This window comes from Pogoniulus pusillus, chromosome 23 (assembly GCF_015220805.1).
Source record: "Pogoniulus pusillus isolate bPogPus1 chromosome 23, bPogPus1.pri, whole genome shotgun sequence".
In the NCBI taxonomy this organism is placed as follows: Eukaryota; Metazoa; Chordata; class Aves; order Piciformes; family Lybiidae; genus Pogoniulus; species Pogoniulus pusillus.
In genome coordinates, this window is record NC_087286.1 from 4,686,548 (window position 1) to 4,705,933 (window position 19,386).

The following is a 19,386-nucleotide window of genomic DNA, read 5'->3' on the forward strand; positions in this document are numbered from 1 at the left end:
AATCTATAGTTCATCAAAGACTATATCCAGGAGCAAGGCCTTCGACACTGTCCTGCACCACATCCTGGTCTCCAAGCTGGTGACACATGGGTCTGATGGGTGGACCACAAGATGGATAAAGAACTGGCTTGATGGCTACACCATAAGAGTGGCTGTCAATGGCTCCATGACCAAGTGCAGGCCAGTGACAAGTGGAGTCCCTCAGGGATCAGTCCTGGGACCAGTCTTGTTCAACATCTTTGTTGGTGCCATGGAGAGAGGCATTGAGTGCAGCCTCATCAAGTTTGCTGATGACATCAAGCTGTGTGGTGCAGCAGACAGGCTGGAGGGCAGGGATCCATCCAGAGGGATCTGGACAGGCTGAAGAGGTGGGAACAAGCCAACCTCATGAGGCTCAACAAGACCAAATGCAGTGTCCTGCATCTGGGTCAAGACAATGCCAAGCACAAATCCAGGCTGGGCAGTGACTGGCTGGAGAGCAGCCCTGAGGAGAGGGACTTGGGGGTGCTGGTGGATGAGAAGCTCAACATGAGCCAGCAGTGTGCACTTGCAGCCCAGAAAGCCAAGCAGAGCCTGGGCTGCAGCAGCAGAAGTGTGGCCAGCAGGGCCAGGGAGGTGATTCTCCCCCTCTGCTCTGCTCTGACCCCACCTGGAGTACTGCATCCAGTTCGAGAGCCCCTATGACAAGAGTGATGTGAAGATGCTGGAGTGCGTCCAGAGCAGGGCCAGGAGGATGCTCAGAGGGCTGCAGCAGCTCTGCTGTGAGCACAGATTGAAAGAGCTGGGGCTGTGCAGGCTGGAGCAGAGGAGGCTCCCAGGTGACCTTGTGGCCTTCCAGGATCTGAAGGGGGCTACAAAAAAGCTGGGGAGGGACTTTTGAGGCTCTCAGGGAGTGAGAGGACAGGGGGGAATGGAATGGAGCAAAGCTGGAGGTGGGGAGATTCAGAGTGGATGTGAGGAGGAATTTGTTGGGCATGAGAGTGGTGAGAGGCTGGACTGGGTTGCCCAGGGAGGTGGTTGAGGCCCCATGGCTGGAGGTGTTTAAGGCCAGGCTGAGGCTGTGTGCAGCCTGCTCTAGGGTAGGGTGTCCCTGGGCATGGCAGGCAGACTGGAACTAGATGATCCTTGTGGTCCCTTCTAACCCTGACTGATTCCATGATTCTATGATTTCTTCATAACTGCAGTGCTTTGCCACGGAGACTTGATCCCTCTCAAACAGGCTGCATCCGTGGTCACTGCAATCAATGGAGACTTTGTCAGTGGTTTCAATTAGCACAGGATGTTACCAGCACAACATCTGCAGCACTTCCCAGAGAGAAAGGCTGGAGAAAAATCTTCATTTTTAACTAAACGTTTCATGTTTCAAAAGCCTGACCTCAGACGTGCTTTGGAAACTTTCTTTTCTGGGAAGATCTTTCTTTCACCAAGCTGCATATTTATCATCTCTAGTCCTAGTGATGATCTTAAGAGCTTCCCTCTCAGGGGATCAAAACTTCTTTCTAATTTGATTTTTTTTTTAATTAAAATAATCAAGGCTTGAAATTATCTCTCTGAAAAAGACAAAAAAATTGTATTGCTCACAATCTTTGCTACTTGCATGAAGAGCAAGGAGCACATTTCCATGTATTTTTTGAGACTATTGTGTATTTCTTTGCTCATCTGCCTTTAGCAAGTTCATGTTCTGAAAGCAGAAGAGCAAGAGACTGAAGAGTAAAGAGGTAAAAGGGAATTAGTAGTTTGTTTTATCTCAGGAGGAAAAAAAAACCCCATATAACAACAAACCCCCAAACCCCCTCTGCTGTGAAGACAGGCTGACAGGTTGGGATTTTTCAGCCTTGAGAAATGAAGGAGACCTTCTGGTGGCATTTCAGTACTTAAAGGGGTCAATCAAAAAGATCACAGAATCATAGAGTGTTAACGGTTGGAAATAACCTCTAGAGATCACCTAGCCCAAGCCCCTTGCCAAAGCAGGATCATCGAGGGCAGGCCACACAGGAATGCATCCAGGTAGGTTTTGAAAGTCTCCAGAGGAGACTCCACAACCTCTCTGGGCAGCCTATTCCAGTGCTCCAGGATGGAGCACTTGTGACAGGACAAGGGTGATGGTTTAAACTAAAAGTGAGGAAACTCAGACTAGATATAAGGAAGACAGTTTTTACACTGAGGGTGGTTAGACCATGACCCAGGTTGCCCAGAGAGACAGTAGATGCCTTGTCCTTGGAAACATTTTAGGGCAAGTTGTTTGGGGCTCTGAGCAACCTGATCTATCATAGAATCAACCAGGTTCTCCAAGATCGTCCTGGAACGTGTCCAGAGAAGGGTGACAAAGCTGCTGAGGAGCCTGGAACACAAACCCTATGAGGAGAGGCTGAGGGAGCTGGGGGTGTGCAGCCTGCAGAAGAGGAGGCTCAGGGCAGAGCTCATTGCTGTCTGCAACTACCTGAAGGGACATTGTAGCCAGGTGGGGGATGGCCTCTTCTCCCAGGCAACCAGCAATAGAACAAGGGGACACAGTCTCAAGTTGTGCTGGGGCAAGTATAGGCTGGATGTTAGGAGGAAGTTCTTCACAGAGAGAGTGATTGGCATTGGAATGGGCTGCCCAGGGAGGTGGTGGCAGCACTGTCCCTGGAGGTGTTCAAGAAAAGACTGAATGAGGCACTTAGTGCCATGGTCTGGTTGACTGGCTAGGGCTGGGGGATAAGTTGGACTGGATGATCTTGGAGGTCTCTTCCAACCTGCTTGATTCTATGGTTCTATGTCCCTGCTCTCTGCAGGGGGTTTGGATCAGGTGACCTTAAAAGGTCCCTTCCAACCCAAACCAGTCTGTGATTCTCTAATTCTAACATAATACCCTTCTGCTTTCTAAGAGCCATTCACAGCTAAATAATTTAGGGCCAGGCTGTGCTATGTTTTTCTCTGTCTGTGTGATCACTTACCGTGCCAGTATCCCCACAGGACTGGCAAACCTACGTGACAACTCCAGTCAGGTTTCCTGAGGGACCATCATGTTATTAGACATAATAAAGAATGACAGAATCTGGCTGTTAAAACTTCATGAGATGCTCAAATACTATGGTGACAGCCACAGTTAAAGCTACGGATAAATTCAGTCTAAAACAATCCCACTTCGCTGCACTCCTAACTTCTAAAACATCCTCTGATTTCGGTATTGCTTTATTCTCAGCACATTCATTTTTAATCTGAGACCTCTGAATTCCTCCTCAGACAAAGACATAACTGCAGGTACTGCTGCCAGGTGAAATTACTGCAGCGACTTCTGCTTTGAACAACTTGGGGTAAAGCATTCGGAACCGTTTTGCTTTGTGGGTGCTGAGGACTGCCGAAGAGTGTCCTCACCGCTTAGAAAGTGACAAAAGTGCTTTCCAAAAGTAATAAAGGACAAGTTTTTTTCACACCAAGTGGTGAGGCTGTGCTTTAGCTAGAGGCTGTATGTGTCACAGTGTACCCAGGGTGCTTTCTGCCTTCCCAGAAAGTTCATCTCCATACAGATGAGAACCAAGTTACTTTTACAGGAGAAGCCATAGAAATTAAATTACTAGAAGGGGATACAAATGTTGGTTTAAGCTGCAGGACATCCTCTGAGTGAAGGGACTTGGAATGAAGGATGTAGTAGGCTGTGGACTTATCAATAGAATACTCCTTCCTGAACATTTTTGATACTTCAATTGTTAAAGTTACCACTTCCACACTTTGGGGTGGTCTAACATCCCCAGCTCAGAAAAATATAATCTATAGTCTGCTGCACTAATTAAAATGTCTTTGGTTGGTTGGTTGGTTTTTTTTTTTCCCTTGGACTCCTAAGCCATGGGTGGCCAAGTTTAGCCAGGGCTGAGTCTGAGCAAGGGTTGGGATCATCCCAGACTGGGCCTTGCAGCAACCTTATTTGCATACTAAAAGAGAACCAGAGTGGTCCTACCACCGCCCTGACAAATGCAGGAGGTATAGACTTGATACTAGAAGGAAGTTCTTCACAGAGAGAGTGATTTGCCATTGGAATGGGCAGCCCACGGAGGTGGTGGAGTTGCCATCGCTGGAGGTGTTCAAGAGAAGACTGGCAAGCAGCAACAGAAGAAGGGGACACAGTCTCAAGTTGTGCAAGGGGAGGTCTAGGCTGGATGTTAGGAGGAAGTTGTTGGCAGAGAGAGTGATTGGCATTGGAATGGGCTGCCCAGGGAGGTGGTGGAGTCGCTTTTGCTGGAGGTGTTGAAGCAAAGCCTGGATGGGGCAGTTAGTGCCATGGTCTGGTTGATTGGCCAGGGCTGGGTGCTAGGTTGGACTGACTGAGCTTGGAGGTCTCTTCCAACCTGGTTGATTCTATGATTCTAACCTCCTGTGTTCCAGCTCATGCCCTTTGTTCTTTGTCCTATCACTGAACTGAAAAGAGACTGACCCCTTCTTCTTGTCATTCACCCTTTAGATATTAATAGATGTTAATAAGATCCCTTCTCAGCCTTCTCTTCAGGTGGAGGAGTTTGGAGGTCTCTTTCAACCTGGTTGATTCTATGATTCTATGATTGCAGCAAACTTTTTTCCTGTACAAAATCTTCTCAGATTTTCGTGACCACAGGAATGTTTTCCCTTGAGAGGAAATCTCTGCAAAACTACTGAAATTAAAGGGGTGAAGCTGAGTCACTCAGCTTCACAGCCCTGCACAGGCATGATGGCTCGGGGTCAGGGTGGTGAGAGCAATCATAGAATCAACCAGGTTGGAAGAGACCTCCAAGATAGACCACCATAGAATTACTTGTGTTGGAAAAGACCTTTCAGATCAAGTCCAACCATAAATCTAATAATGCTGAGTCCACCACTAAAACATGTCCCTCAGCACATCTATGTGTCTTTTTAATCCCTCCAGGAATGGGGACTCCACCACTGCCCTGGGCAGCCTGTTCCAGGGCTTGACAACCTATGTGGGCAAAGAAATTTGTTCCTAATATCCAACCTAAACCTTTCCTGGTACAATTTGAAGCCGTTTCCTCTTGTCCTATCACTTGGTACATGCGTGAAGAAACTGACCCCACCTGATTCCAACCTCATTTCAAAGGAATTGTAGAGAAGTGTCCCCTGAGCTTCATTCTCTCCAGGTTTAACAACCCTAGTTTTCTCAGATGCTCCTCAAACCCATGCTCTAGATCCTTCACCAGCTTTGCTGCCCATCCTGGGCCTGGTCCTGTTCAATATCTTTATTGATGATCTGGAGCAGGGGATTAAGTCCAGCATCAGTAAGTTTGCAGATGACACCAAGCTAGGGGCAGGTGTGGAATTACTGAAGGGTAGGAGAGCCTTGCAGAGGGACCTTGCCAGGCCAGATGGGTGGGCAGAGGCCAATGGGATGAGATCTAACAAGGCCAAGTGCAGGGTTCTGCACTTTGGACACAACAACCCCAAGCAGTGCTACAGGCTGGGGACAGAGTGGCTGAGAGCAGCCAGGCAGAGAGGGACCTGGGAGTGCTGGTAGAGAGCACCTGAAGATGAGGCAGCAGTGTGCCCAGGTGGGCAGCAGAGCCAATGGCATCCTGGGATGGGTCAGGAGCAGTGTGGCCAGCAGGACAAGGGAGGTTCTTCTGCCCCGTGCTCAGCACTGCTTAGGCCACACCTTGAGTGCTGTGTCCAGTTCTGGGCTTCTCAATTGCAGAGAGATGTTGAGGTAGGAAGGTGTTGAGAGAAGGGCAACAAAGCTGGTGAGGGGCCTGGAGCACAGCCCTGTGAGGAGAGGCTGAGGGAGCTGGGGGGGTGCAGCCTGCAGAAGAGGAGGCTCAGGGCAGAGCTCATTGCTGTCTGCAGCTACCTGAAGGGAGGCTGTAGCCATATGGGTTGGGCTCTTCTGCCAGGCAACCAGCAACAGAAGAAGGGGACACAGTCTCAAGTTGTGCCAGGGGAGGTCTAGGCTGGATGCTAGGAGGAAGTTGTTGGTAGAGAGAGTGATTGGCATTGGAATGGGCTGCCCAGGGAGGTGCTGGAGTCACTGTCCCTGGAGATGTTCAAGCCAAGCCTGGCTGAGGCACTTAGTGCCATGGTCTGGTTGATTGGCCAGGGCTGGGTGCTAGGTTGCCTGGATGATCTTGGAGGTCTTTTCCAACCTGCTCGATTCTATGATTCTATCTGTGGACAACCTCTAGCTGCTCAATGCCCATCCTGTAGTGAGTGCCCTAAAACTGAACCCAGGATTTGAGGTTTAGCCTCACTAGTGCCCGTTGTAGGGGGACAGCCACTGCCGTACTCCTGTTTGCCACACTATTGCTGATCCAAGCCAGAATGCTGTTGGCCTTGGCCACCTGGGCACACCCCGGCTCATGTTCAGCCAGCCGCAGACCAACACCTCCAGATCCCTTTGCACGGAGCAGTTTCCAGCCGCTCTGCCCCTAAGACTGGAGCTTTTAAGGAGCTGCTGTGACCCGAGTGCAGTACCTGGCACTCGTCCCCGCTGAACCTCATCCCATCGATCCGGCCCGGCCAGACCCCTCTTTATTTTTTCCACAAAGCACCTCGCTCCCTGTGCCAGCCCCTTCACCACAGCAGGCAGCCGGGCAAAGGCTCACCCCCTCAGCAGAGCCCCCGGAGCCTCCCACCGCCGCCGCTTCCCCTCACAGCGCTGCGCGGGCGGCGGGAAAGCGCGGCGGGGCGGGCGCGGCGGCGGAGGCGGGGCCGCGCCACGCCGTGCCGGGGCGGGGCGGTCGGACGGGCCATTGAGGCGGGCGGCTAATGGCGCTCGGGGCCGGCGCGGAGTAGCGGCGGGGTGCTGAGGGGAGAAGCAGCACGGGGACAAAGCGCCGGCGCTGCTTGGTAAGGCCGCGGCCGCTGTCCCACTTCCTGGGGGAAGGGAATGGGCAGCGCTGACGAGGTTCGCCCCCCTCCCCCTCCTTTTCCCTTCTCCTCCTCTTCCTTGTATCGGCTGCCTGTGAGTGGAACAAATTCTCTGGGTGAATTTCTGCCGCTGGCCTCTTCGCGGACCCCCACCGCCGGCCCCCACGCACGGGATTTGCCGGGGGGAAGGGGGAATGTTGGTATTGCCTGGAGTTTCTGGCACTGCTGCCGCGGTGTAATCTTACCCCTCGGTGGGAAGGGAGGGAAGGAAAAGAGGGAAAGGGAGGGGAGGATTCGGGGGTGGGGTGTGGAGGGGGGGGAAGAGGGGCGGGATCCGGCGGTCGCTGCTGCTCCTTCCTCAGGGTGCCTCTGCTTTGTGTCCAGGTGGCGAGGACGGGGCTGCCTGCGGCCATGGGTGTGCAGGACCGGCCCCAATGCTTCTTCGAGATCGAAATCAACCGCGAACCAGGTAAGTTAAGGCTGTGCCTCGAGCACAGGCATTCCTCTCCGGTGGTGTGTTTTAGAGAGGTTTTAACCGTGTATTCGCTTTAAAATGGCTCAGGCCATTGATGTGTCATCTCTGAGTTAGTTTTTAGCAACTTCGAGTGTTTACTGGGGTGCTGGATGCTTTCTGTTCTCTCTTGCGGTTGATTTTTACTGCACAGATGAAGAGGGAGAGGTTCAGTGAATCTGACACTCCTGTGAGGATAAGCGTTTCTCTGTCAGAAGTGCTGTCTGGTTACTTATTACACCTTTACAGTTGTATAAACTACGGGAAATTAGGGCAAGTGGTGAGTGAGCTGGAGACCTCCTAGAATTGTTTTTGATCCTACAGTAATTAAAGCTGGAAAGGCATCCCAGGAGGTCATCTGGTCTAAATCTTTTCTCCTTCTCGAAATGAGCTTTCTGAATGTAAGTGAAGAATTGACCATGGAAGCACAGAGTATATCTCCAGATGGCCTGGTTAAAAAGTGGTAATTAAGATAAATGCATCTCTTTAACTCGTGTTTTCCCTGTAGGAAGTGTAATCACATGTAAGTGGTAGACCGTGCATTTCAATCCTGGAATAGCTCCTCCATTCCCTCATCACTTTAACCCCACTCGGTAAAAATGGTCGAGCAGGTTTAGTTACCCATCTTTTTCCTGCGAGTTTATCCGTGCCTGAGAGCTGTCTCACGTGTACTCGGTGCTCTGTGTCTCTACTCCTTGCCTTTTAGACAAATGAATAAATGTGATGGCTTCATTATGCTTTCACTTTCATTTTCTGCTTCAGTGTTCCCCTGAAAGCTTCTGAAATAAGAGTTTGTGTCTCTGCGTTTTTTAGATTTCAGTGCCTTTCAAAGAGAACTGCAACACATTTGGCTTGCTTTTAGTTTTCACCAGAATTGCTACAGATTCAGTTCTAACATGTGACCTGGTAGGGCATATGTATAATTCTGTTGCAATTGGAACTCCTGATCAGGTTATTTTAATTAACTGTCTCTTTTCCGAGTGCTTTCATTGAAGAGGAAAATGTAAATGGAGTTTTAGCACTTTGTGTTGCTTTAAATTCTGATCTACAATGGAATTGGACTGTTAAAGCTATTTTAGGCTGTGTAAGTTTCCAGTTTATGATTGGCAGTCAGATGGGATTGACAATTCATTCTTCATCTCATTCACTTGTAATCTTTGTCAGGGGTTTTTGTTTGATGCTCCATCTGAAGAATCTCTCCCTCTGCTGTTTTCTCCATCTCTTTCTTTATGTGCATCTTGCTGTTCCAATTTGTAATGCCTCTTGTTGCCTGCTTGTCCCCTCCTCAGCCTTGTGCTGTCCGTCACCGGTGAAAGTGGATTACCTTGTTTTCCCTCACATCTACTTGGGTCTGATGACTGATAGCAGCGTCAGGGAGGAATTGCAGTGTTAGTGTTCTTGGTGGTGCAGAGCTTTGGTTATCAGGAGTAGAAGCAGGGCTTTGGCTCATTTCGTGGCTGTCTGTATGTATTTGCTCTTTAAAGTAACAGGAATCTCGCAGCTATATATGAGCTTCAGGACCCTGCTGGTTTTATTGCACCTGCCTAATGACTTGTATTTTATCAGGAAAATGTGCCAATTGGTAAGATAGTGGTGTGAGGACTTGGCTGTAATCTGGTTATAGCACTTTATTCTGCTCTCTGTTTATTAATTCACTATGCAACTTTGTCTTGGGATTTGAGGGTACATTAAAAAAGCTTAGATGTTGGTCTTTTAGCTGTAAAACGACCTTCAGAAGCTGAATCAAGTGTGAATGATAAAGCAGTGCCTCCAGATGACACGAAGCACTAACTCTGAGAGATGTAGTCTCCTGCTGATACTAGTGTGGTGTTAATTTTAACTTTGAAACTGTCAGCAGATTTCCAAATGAACACTTTGCTTATTTGACTTTAATACAATAAGCTGCTCTGCTTGTTCATTTTTATTAGATGTAGGAAGGAAGAACTAGGGTAAAGAACAACCCTGCGTTTTGTTGCTAGCCAAGAAATGAGACATTGCCCTCATGCTGTCTGCACTGAAAAGCTGAACCAACATCTCTGCAAAATGCAGAGAGTAAGAAGACATGCCTCTCGCAGTACTGGAGGCTTCTCTTTGTCTGCAGAATACAAAACTGTGTCATTTTTAACAGTGTAGGTTGCTTGGAGTCCAAAAACGTTTCCCCACGCAGCTGCCAAACCGTAGCTTTCCCTTTACAGACTTTGATTCCCAGTGCTTGCCAAGATACCTGTGGCAATTAAAACCAAATCAGAGAGTGGTGCACAGACCAGATGAGCAGGAGCAGCAAAAGGTGGGGTGCATGCTTGTGTGAGGGGGAGGGCACTGCATAGTTTGGGTTAGTTTTGCCCCTTAACTACATCCTTTAGAAAACACAGGCTTGAATGTTGTAGTTTTGGTTGTGCTTTCAGAAGCTTTATTGCAGCTTTTATGTCCACGTTTTAATTTTAGCTGCAGAATCTCACAACAAAACTTGGTGCCTGCTCAGATGTGCCTTTTGCAGTGGGACAGACTTTGTAGGGGCTTTGTGTCAGTGCTTTTTAAGTCTAAATTCAGGCTGCTTTTAATAAGTCGCCTGTTAAGCATTTTTTTTTAGTGTGTGCACATTGTGGTTCATAATTTTGAAGAGCAAATGGAGAATAAGCCAGGAATAAGCATTTATTTTGATACCAGCACAGGCAGCATCTTTCCTTTCTCTTGGGTCTGTGCATGGATTTGGATGCATTACAGTGCACTTCCATAGAATCTTCCAATAATTTTGAGGATGGCAGCAGATGCTTATTGAAACAATTCTGTCTTTACTCTCTCTTGCCAAATCTGTGTGGAGTTTCAGTCTTTCAGGTACAGTGAAAATTGCAGCAGATGTCTGACCAGGATGTCACATACAGAGTCTGTTGCTGTAGCGGTTCATGTGGCCATCCAAGATGTTTTTTTTTCTTCCCCACACATCTCTGCTCCACCTTCATGACTGGCTTTATGCATCGTGAAGTGTGTTCTGTTTACTCATTTGTGCTTTGTTTCATTCTTAGTCACATAATAATTTTCCTTCTCTACTTTTCCTTTTCTTTTTCCCCTGTTTATTGTTTAACCATGGAATTGTTTGATCATGGAAACGGTTAGGTTGGAAAAGACCCTTAAGAGCATCAGCTGTTAAGTAAGCACAGTAAAGTCTACCAGTAACTATGTTCCTCAGCATTCAACACATCTCCTTGTTTGTTAAATCTCTTCAGTGACTTCACCAATTTCCTGGCAGTCTGTTCCAGGGCTTGACAATTCTTTTGGGAAAGATTTTTTTTTTTCCATAATTCACAGGCTAAACCTCTTCTGGCACAACTTCTTTCTTCTTATCCTAGCACCTGGGAGAAGAGACAGAGCCCTGCCTGACTACAAACCTTTTGGGCAGTTGTAGAGACCCAGAAGATGTCTCCTCAGCCTCCTTTTCTCCAGGCTGGGGTTGTTCAACCCTAACTCACTCAGCTGCACCTTACAGGACCTGTGCTGTACACCCCTAGACTTGTGGAAGATGGGACTTAATAGAGAGCTGTAGGAAGAAGTTTGTGGAGGGTTTCCATGCAAAGAGTGTAAGATGGGGTAGGGAAGCATTAACAAAGTGTCATGTGTTTCAAGACTTCATAGTGCTCAAAGGAAGTGAGTCTTCTGTTGCTTGAACTGGTGTTTTAAATAAAATCTCTTCTTTTTCCACAGGAGGCATTTCTTACTCTGACAACTGTAGCTGTAGTTCCACTTCAAAGCAGTCCTTTTAAATTTATTGTGACTTGCTATTCCCACATTCAGAGATGAATGACCAACTTTTAATTGTATTCATTTTAGTGAGCTGCTATTTAAACTTGTGTTCAAAGCTGTCTAAGCTTTTGGGCCTCTGGCAGATGTCCCGATCTTGGTTTGTAAGGGTTGTGGATAAGTTTCAGTGGTTGTAATCCCTACTTTCTCTTTCAGCAGGATCTTCCTGCTGATGATAACTCTGGGAAAAGTGCTTCAGTGCCCTCCTGGTTTCACACAAAGAATCTCTGTTTGGAAAAGCCATTCACTCATCAAGTCCAACTGTTATCTAACCGTACCAGGGCCACTACTACCCCATGAGCGTCTGCTTTCCTCTAAGACTCTGGGAAAAGACAAACCCAATATATTTAATTTTGAGTAAGAGGATTTATTTTGGGAGTCTGGTGAGGGGCCTGGAGCACAAATCCTATGAGGAGAGGTTGAGGGAGCTGGGCCTGTTTAGCCTGGAGAAGAGGAGGCTCAGGGGTGATCTTATTACTGTCTACAACTACCTGAAAGGGCATTGTAGCCAGGTGGGGGGTTGCCTCTTCTCCCAGCCAACCAGCAATAGAACAAGGGGACACAGTCTCAAGTTGTGCCAGGGTAGGTATAGGCTGGATATTAGGAAGAAGTTCTTCACAGAGAGAGTGATTTCCCATTGGAATGGGCTGCCCAGGGAGGTGGTGGAGGCACCGTCCCTGGGGGTGTTCAAGAAAAGACTGGATGAGGCACTTAGTGCCATGGTCTAGTTGATTGGATAGGGCAGGGTGATAGGTTGGACTGGATGATCTTGGAGGTCTCTTCCAACCTGGTTGATTCTATGATTCTATCCGGAATTGTTACTTTTGTGGCCTAAAGGTAACATAAACTAGCAAAAAAGTTTGTTTTACATGGAAAACATCTTCGAGCAATAAATGTTTGACTCCAAGGTTGCTTCTGTGAAGCTAAGCAGTTAAATTGGGTGAAATCACTTAATAAACCTTGGAAATCAACAATCATTTTAATAAACTTTGCTAGCAGGAGCCCTTTTTACAACATAGCATTGATATCACACAGTATCACAGTATCACCAAGGTTGGAAGAGACCTCACAGATCATGAAGTCCTACACAGAATTTTTACCACTTCATTTGAATCAAGGACTAGTTCTTCCTGAGCTGAAAAATAGATTAGAGGTTCAAAAACAAAACAAAAGGAAAAGTATTTTCATCTTTCAATTTGAAAATAGAGTTCTGAAATGGGATTTTTTTTCCCCTCATTATGCCTCCTGTTTCTATAATTGGTGTAGCTCATTAGCTACAGATAGCACTTTATGAAAGCAAACTTCAAAACATCTTAGACTATATATGTGCATCACTTACTCTAATTACCAGTAGTATAAATACTTCTTTCATCACTTCAATTTCTATCAAAAAATATCACAAAAATAAGTTAAAAGCCTACTAACAGGTAGGAATACTTTATCAGAGCATTCTTTTACCAGTAATAAGCAAATATGGAATTGTGGTTGGTTATTTCTGTGGTGTTTTCCAGCACAAAAAGTGCTGTTGTGTGCTGTAAAACCTCCACTGGCTTCAGATGAACACATTTTCATACCTATAAACTGGTAAGAATCACAACATGGAGTTAAAATTACAGAAGTGTCCTGCTAACTGATGCATTAAAATGAAGATTTCAGTAGGTTTTATAACTTCCTTCTAATACTGAAGTATTTCCATCTCAACTTGGGTTAGAATTTCACTGTTCAAAATCTCAGCGGTTTTTGCTTTAGCCTAGAAGTGAGGTGTCCCTGCAGACTCATTGCTTGATTAAAGCCACCTGAGGAATCTGGGTGGGGTTGTGAGCAGACTTCATGCAGAATCACAGAATGTTAGGAGTTGGATGGGACCTTTCAGAGATTGAGTCCAATCTCCCTGCCAAAGCAGGATGACCTAGAGCAGGCCACATAGGAACGCATACAGGCAAGTTTTGAAAGTCTTCAGAGGAGACTCACCTGCTTGCATAATTCTTCTTAGCAATTGTTTGTTTGTTTTTAATTTACTATTCAAGCAGAAAGCCTGCTCCCTAAACAGACAACCTTTGTAGCAGGGAAATGAAGCTGAAGACATGTATTGTAAGTTTCCTTTGTAATGTGAAGGTGAATCATTTCAGAGGAGAGGTCTCGGAAGCCGAGGAAATTAGTAGCATCTCAAATGTGTTTCTTCTACTCTGTGTTAAGTCAGCATATACCTCAGCTCCAAGTTCAAAATTAGATATTTCCTCCCTTTTTTTTTTTTTGAGGGAAAAAGTGAGAGAGTTGTAGGTTCTAAGCATACTTTTAATATAGAATTAATTCATTTTTTATTATTAGCAGCTGTTATTTGGCTGATCAGGGTGTGAAAATGTGTTTGGTCTTTCTCTGGCACCCTTAATAGCCTGTTTGTCAGTGGAAAACACAACCTTTCAGTGATACTGGTATTCATGCAGTTTAGATAAAATACAGGCAGTAACCCACCAGATGGGTCCACAGTATGTGGTTTGTGTCTTGTAAGCACATGGCAGTGTTTTATATAGCTGGGTATAACAGGGTGAGCAGTACTTCATGGAAGAGAGATCTTAGCTTTTAAACTGGGTCGTTCAATGTAGGGTGTTTGGAGGAGTTGAAAGGCATATGAAGCTGGCAGGCACTGGTGAAATACACTATTGAAATCATGGTACCTTCCAGAAGACGCAAGTTGGGTGTGGTTCTTAAGGTGCACCTGGTGTGTATTAAGAAGAGTGTGGCCAGCAGGTTGAGGGAGGTTCTTTTCCCCCTCTAATGAGGCCACACCTGAAGTACACTGTCCAGTTTTGGGCTCTGGAGTTTAAGGTGAACAAAGAACTTCTAGAGAGTGTCCAGCAGGGGCCACAAAGCTGATGAGAGGACTGGAGAATCTGTGTGAGGAGGAAAGGCTGAGAGGCCTGGGGCTGTATGTTCTGGAGAAGAGCAGACCTAGGAGGGGTATTCTCAATGCTCAGCAAGAGCTAAAGGATGGGGGGCAAGAGGACAGGGTCAGACTTTTCAGTGATGCCCAGTGATAGGGCAAGGGATAATGAGTACAAACTAGAACACAAAGTTCCACCTGAACTTGAGGAGAGTGCTGGTGCCCTAGCCCAGGTTACCCAGAGAGTTTGTGGAGTCTCCTTCTGTGGGGAGATTCCAAATCCTTATGGGCGTTGTGATCCTGAGCAATGTACTGTGGGTGACCTGACTTTAATGGGGACATGGAGTGGATGATTTCCAGAGGTCCCTTCCAAACCCCACCATGCTGTGGTTCTATTCAAGAGTGTGGTGGAATTTGTCTGTGGAACAGAGACTTGGAACCAGAAAGCTCCTGCAGTTTGTGTCTGAGGGCAAAAATCCCTCTGGAACCCCTGGACAGTTAACACCTGTAAGCTGCCTGCCAGCTGTCACTTTGGTAAATGAATAGCTCATCTTTGTTGCTGCACCTTTCCTGCAATGGGGATAGTGACAGCTTCTTTCATGAAGGACACTGTGTGTTATTCACACAGTGAGTGCAAGAGGAAACCTCTAGGTGCCTTTCCAAAGCACTCAGTCACCATGCAAGCAGGAGAATGGATTTCTGCTCTCCAGAATTGCTGCTCTTGTAATGAAAATGGATAACTCTGTCACAAAACTCTCTTCTCTATTGTGTTCTCTGTACAAATCCTCAATCCACAGAGCTTATAATGGTTTCTTCTCTTCCAAACAAGCTGCCTTTTCATCACAATACTTGCAGCTCACACTGTTTGATGTGAGGTCTTGGAATATTTGCTATTTCTTCATCCTTTGGAGATTGTCCCTACCCCTTTTCTTTATAGCTATTCCTGCTGTCATGCCAAATGCTCAGAGAACACTCTTACTTGCTGTTAATGAAATGCAGACCGTTCACCACTTGAAAGCATCTTGAAGTTTTATCTAAGAGCACAAAATTCAGGTGGTTTCTGTGTTACTTTTTTCCTCTCCCTTTTTTTGCACCATCAATTCACCTAGTTGCTAATTTTATGTGTTTGGGACAAAGCCATAACATTTAACATACTTTTCTTGGCGATAAAGTGTTGACTAAATCAGATTTGAACTTTTATTTTAACGGAAGGAAAAAGTAGTAATTCGTGGAGTAGTTACTTAATTTTTAAGTTTAATTTGGCCTCTTACCAGTTCGCACCACTAGAGGGTAGTGCTCATTGACAGATGGTTACTGGTCCCTGTGGAATTCTGACCAGCCCTGACTTTTATGCCTTATTTCTCTGTTATTTCCACAAAGATAACATTTCCTTCTTTTTTCGTAGCTAATTATGTCTTGGGATTTCTTTATAAGGGCTTGATACGTTTGGGAGATTATTTGTGGTAGTGTTTTTTTTGTTGTTTTGCTTTGTTTTTTGTTTTCAAGACTGAGAGAACTCTTTGAGAAGACAAGACTGAGAAGGCATCTTATTAACATCTATTTACATCTGAGGGGTGGGTGTCAAGAAGAAGGGGCCAGTCTCTTTTCAGTCCAGTGATAGCACAAAACACAAAGGGTGTGAGCTGGAACACAGGAGGTTAGAATCATAGAATCAGCCAGATGGGAAGAGACCTCCAAGCTCAGCCAGTCCAACCTAGCACCCAGCCCTAGCCAGTCAACCAGACCATGGCACTAACTGCCCCATACAGGCTTTGCTTCAACACCTCCAGGGACAGCAACTCCACCACCTCCCTGGGCAGCCCATTCCAATACCAATCACTCTCTCTGCCAACAACTTCCTCCTAACATCCAGCCTAGACCTCCCCTGGCACAACTTGAGACTGTGTCCCCTTGTTCTATTGCTGCTTGCCTGGCTGAAGAGCCCAACCCCAGCTGGCTACAGCCTCCCTTCAGAGAGTTGTAGACAGCAATGAGGTCTTCCCTGAGCCTCCTCTTCTGCAGGCTGTACACCCCCAGCTCCCTCAGCCTCTCCTCACAGGGCTGTGCTCCAGGCCCCTCAGCAGCTTCGTCGCCCTTCACTTGATACGTTCAAGTATCTCAACATCTCTGTTGAATTGAGGTACCCAGAACTGGACACAGCACTGAAGGGGTGGACTGAGCAGTGCTGAGCACAGGGGCAAAATAACCTCCCTTGTCCTACTGGACACTGTTCCTGAGCCAGGCCACGATGCCACTGGCTCTCCTGGGCACACTGCTGCCTCATCTTCAGCTACTCTCCCAGCATCCCCAGGTCCCTCTCTGCCAGGCTGCTCTCAGCCACTCTGGCCCCAGCCTGTAGCACTGCTTGGGGTTGTTGTGGCCAAAGTGTAGAACCCTGCACTTAGCCTTGTTAAATCTCATCCCATTGGCCTCTGCCCACCCATCCGGCCTGGCAAGCTCCCTCTGCAGGACTCTCCTATCCTTCAACAGATCCGTACGTGTTCCTAGCTTGGTGTCATCTGCAAATTTACTGATGATGAAGTCAATCCTCTGGTCCAGATCATCAATAATAGTATTGAACAGGTTCCACCTCAGTGTGAGGAGAAACTTCTTTATGATGAGCATGGCAGAGCACTGGAACAGGCTGCCCAGAGAGATTGTGAACTCTCCTTCTCTGAACACTTCAAAACCTGTCTGGATTTGTTCCTGTGTGATCTGTCCGAGGTGGTCCTGCATTGACAGCGATGTTGGACTTGACTTCTGGAGGTCGCCTCCAACCCCTAACGTTGTGGGTTATCCCATCCTCTTGGAAAGTCAAGCAGAGCATGTGAATCACTTCTAGAATTTTTCTGTAACTAGATTTGTTTCTTTTCCTATATTGAACCACTTTCCATCAGTGTTTTCAGTTTTCTAAGGTATATTCTAAGGTATTTTCTTGGAACCGTGGAAGTAGCTGTACTCAGAGTGAGAATTGCTCTGTTCACTCTGCATGGGGAGAAAGTAGTGTTTGCTTTGGGGTATCTGGCAAGTGGAGCTTCAGTCCTGAATTTGCTGGTATTGTTTTGCCATTGGATTTTCGTCTTTCACATTTGATTATTTTGTTTTATTTTATCTGAAGGATTTCAGGCCAAGAGTGCCTGTCTGTCCAGAATTCTGAAGAAGATGATGCTCAGGTGTGACCTCCTTGCTGTCTACAACTCCCTGCAGGGAGGCTGTAGCCAGGTGGGGTTGGGCTCTGCTGCCAGGCAAGCAGCAACAGAAGAACGGGACAGAGTCTCAAGTTGTGGTAGGGGAGGTCTAGGCTGGATGTTAGGAGGAAGTTGTTGGCAGAGAGAGTGATTGGCATTGGAATGGGCTGCCCAGGGAGGTGGTGGAATCACCGTCCCTGGAGGTGTTCAAGCAAAGCCTGGCTGAGACACTTAGTGCCATGATCTGGTTGACTGGATAGAGCTGTGTGCTAGGTTGGACTGGATGAGCTTGGAGGTCTCTTCCAACCTGGTTAATTCTGTGATTCTTTACACACTATCAGGACTAGTTCAGTTGGTATTTTCAGGTGATGATCCAAGGCAAAACTGTGGAAATGTAATTGTGTAATGAATGCTTTTGTATATAGTACCCAGAGGAGAGGATTACTCCAACTCCCTGAGGACCTGTATTTATGGCAAATCTTTTTCAAAACAGAAATGCATTGGTAAGGTAAAGTAAATCCTTTTAGCTTTCCAGGTTCAAATCAAAATGGAATCAGTAGGGTTTTTAATACATTAGATGTAGCATTATTGCTTAGTCTTAACTTCTTTGTGTTCACCATTCAAGTATTGTTCTCTCTTGCCACTTTTTAAAACATCTGCATATTGGAGATTTATTTTTTCTGCTCTGCTTGGTAAAATTTTCTCAGGAAATTATATTTTCAAAACATGTTGATTTCTTTATATGTAGTTTTCTTTATATGGTAGAACACTTGAAGTTGGAAGATATCATTAAAGTCATGGAATGATCATTTAAGATCATTGAATAAAGAGATATAAAATTTTTAATTAGTGTTTTGTTTCTTTTTTATCTTCTAGTTGGTAGAATTATGTTTCAACTCTTCTCTGATATATGTCCAAAGACTTGTAAAAACTTCCTTTGCTTGTGCTCAGGTAAGTAACCTGCTCACATTTAAGATTCTTTTTAATGTTTCTTACAATTATTATTTATGTAAGTATAAACCACAGCAGAATAACAATGCTGTTTTCTTTCTTTTTGTGCTGAAAACAAAGCTGAGATTTCTGAGCACTGAGGAAGGTTTGAATAATGCATAGCAGGAAATGGAGTGATATTCTCTAACTGGGACTGAGTTAGAGCTGTAGAGATTAATACATAATTACAGAATGCAGAGCTCTGAATTTATGGAAGAAAAACATCTATTTTCATTTCTTTTTGTCACTGCTGTGGAGCTCCATAGGTAGAAATGATTGACAAGGGTGAGACTGGTGGAATTACTGATGGCTCAAGTTGCAGACATGTGATGAACACAAGCAATTCTTTAGGGTTTATCAGGAGAGACATTTAAGCATTAATGTCCATGCACAATATAATGTTGACATTTTATGCAGTGTCCCAAATCAAACTTGGAATGTAAATTTTTTTTCTTACCTAAAATGTTACTGCTCAATCTCAGGTGGCTGCTTGTTCACGGGGAACAATGACAAGCCCCAATCCCCATCATGAGTGGGGTTCTGGACCAAGGGATTAGGTCCAGCATCAGTAAGTTTGCAGATGATACCAAGCTAGGAGCAAGTGTTGATCTGTTGGAAGGTAGGAGAGCCCTGCAGGGGGACCTAGACAGGCTGGATGGGTGGGCTGAGGCCAATGAGATGAGGTTTTACAAGGCCAAGTGCAGGCTTCTACACTTGACCACAACAATCCCAAGCACTGCTACAGGCTGGGGAGAGAGTTGCTGGAGAGCATCCAGGCAGAAAGGGATGTGGGGGTGCTGGTAGATAGTAGGCTGAAGCTGAGGCAGCAGTGTGCCCAGGTGGCCAAGAGAGCCAGTGGCATCCTGGCCTGTATCAGGAACAGTGTGGCCAGCAGGACAAGGGAGATTATTCTGCCCCTGTGCTCAACACTGCTCAGGCCACACCTCGAGTGCTGTGTCCAGTTCTGGGCCTCTCAATTCAAGAGAGATGTTCAGGTGCTGGAAGGTGTCCAGAGAAGGGCAACAAAGCTGGTGAGGGGCCTGGAACACAAACCCTATGAGGAGAGACTGAGGGAGCTGGGGTTGTTTAGCCTAGAGAAGAGGAGGCTCAGGGAAGACCTCATTGCTGTCTACGACTACCTGAAGGGAGGTTGTAGCTAGGTGGGGTTAGTCTCTTCTACCAGGCAAGCAGCAACA

The 19,386-nt window shown here is 46.3% G+C and overlaps 1 protein-coding gene across 1 annotated transcript in view; it reads left to right on the forward strand.

Moving 5' to 3' along the window:
• The first annotated feature begins 6,841 nt into the window (after positions 1–6,841).
• NKTR (natural killer cell triggering receptor) overlaps positions 6,842–19,386 on the forward strand; it is a 48,668-nt gene continuing 36,123 nt past the window's right edge. Inside the window, 3 exon segments of the mRNA XM_064162383.1 lie at positions 6,842–6,862; positions 7,210–7,294; positions 18,077–18,151. Coding sequence (XP_064018453.1) covers positions 6,845–6,862; positions 7,210–7,294; positions 18,077–18,151 — 178 coding nt within the window. The 5' untranslated portion in view covers positions 6,842–6,844.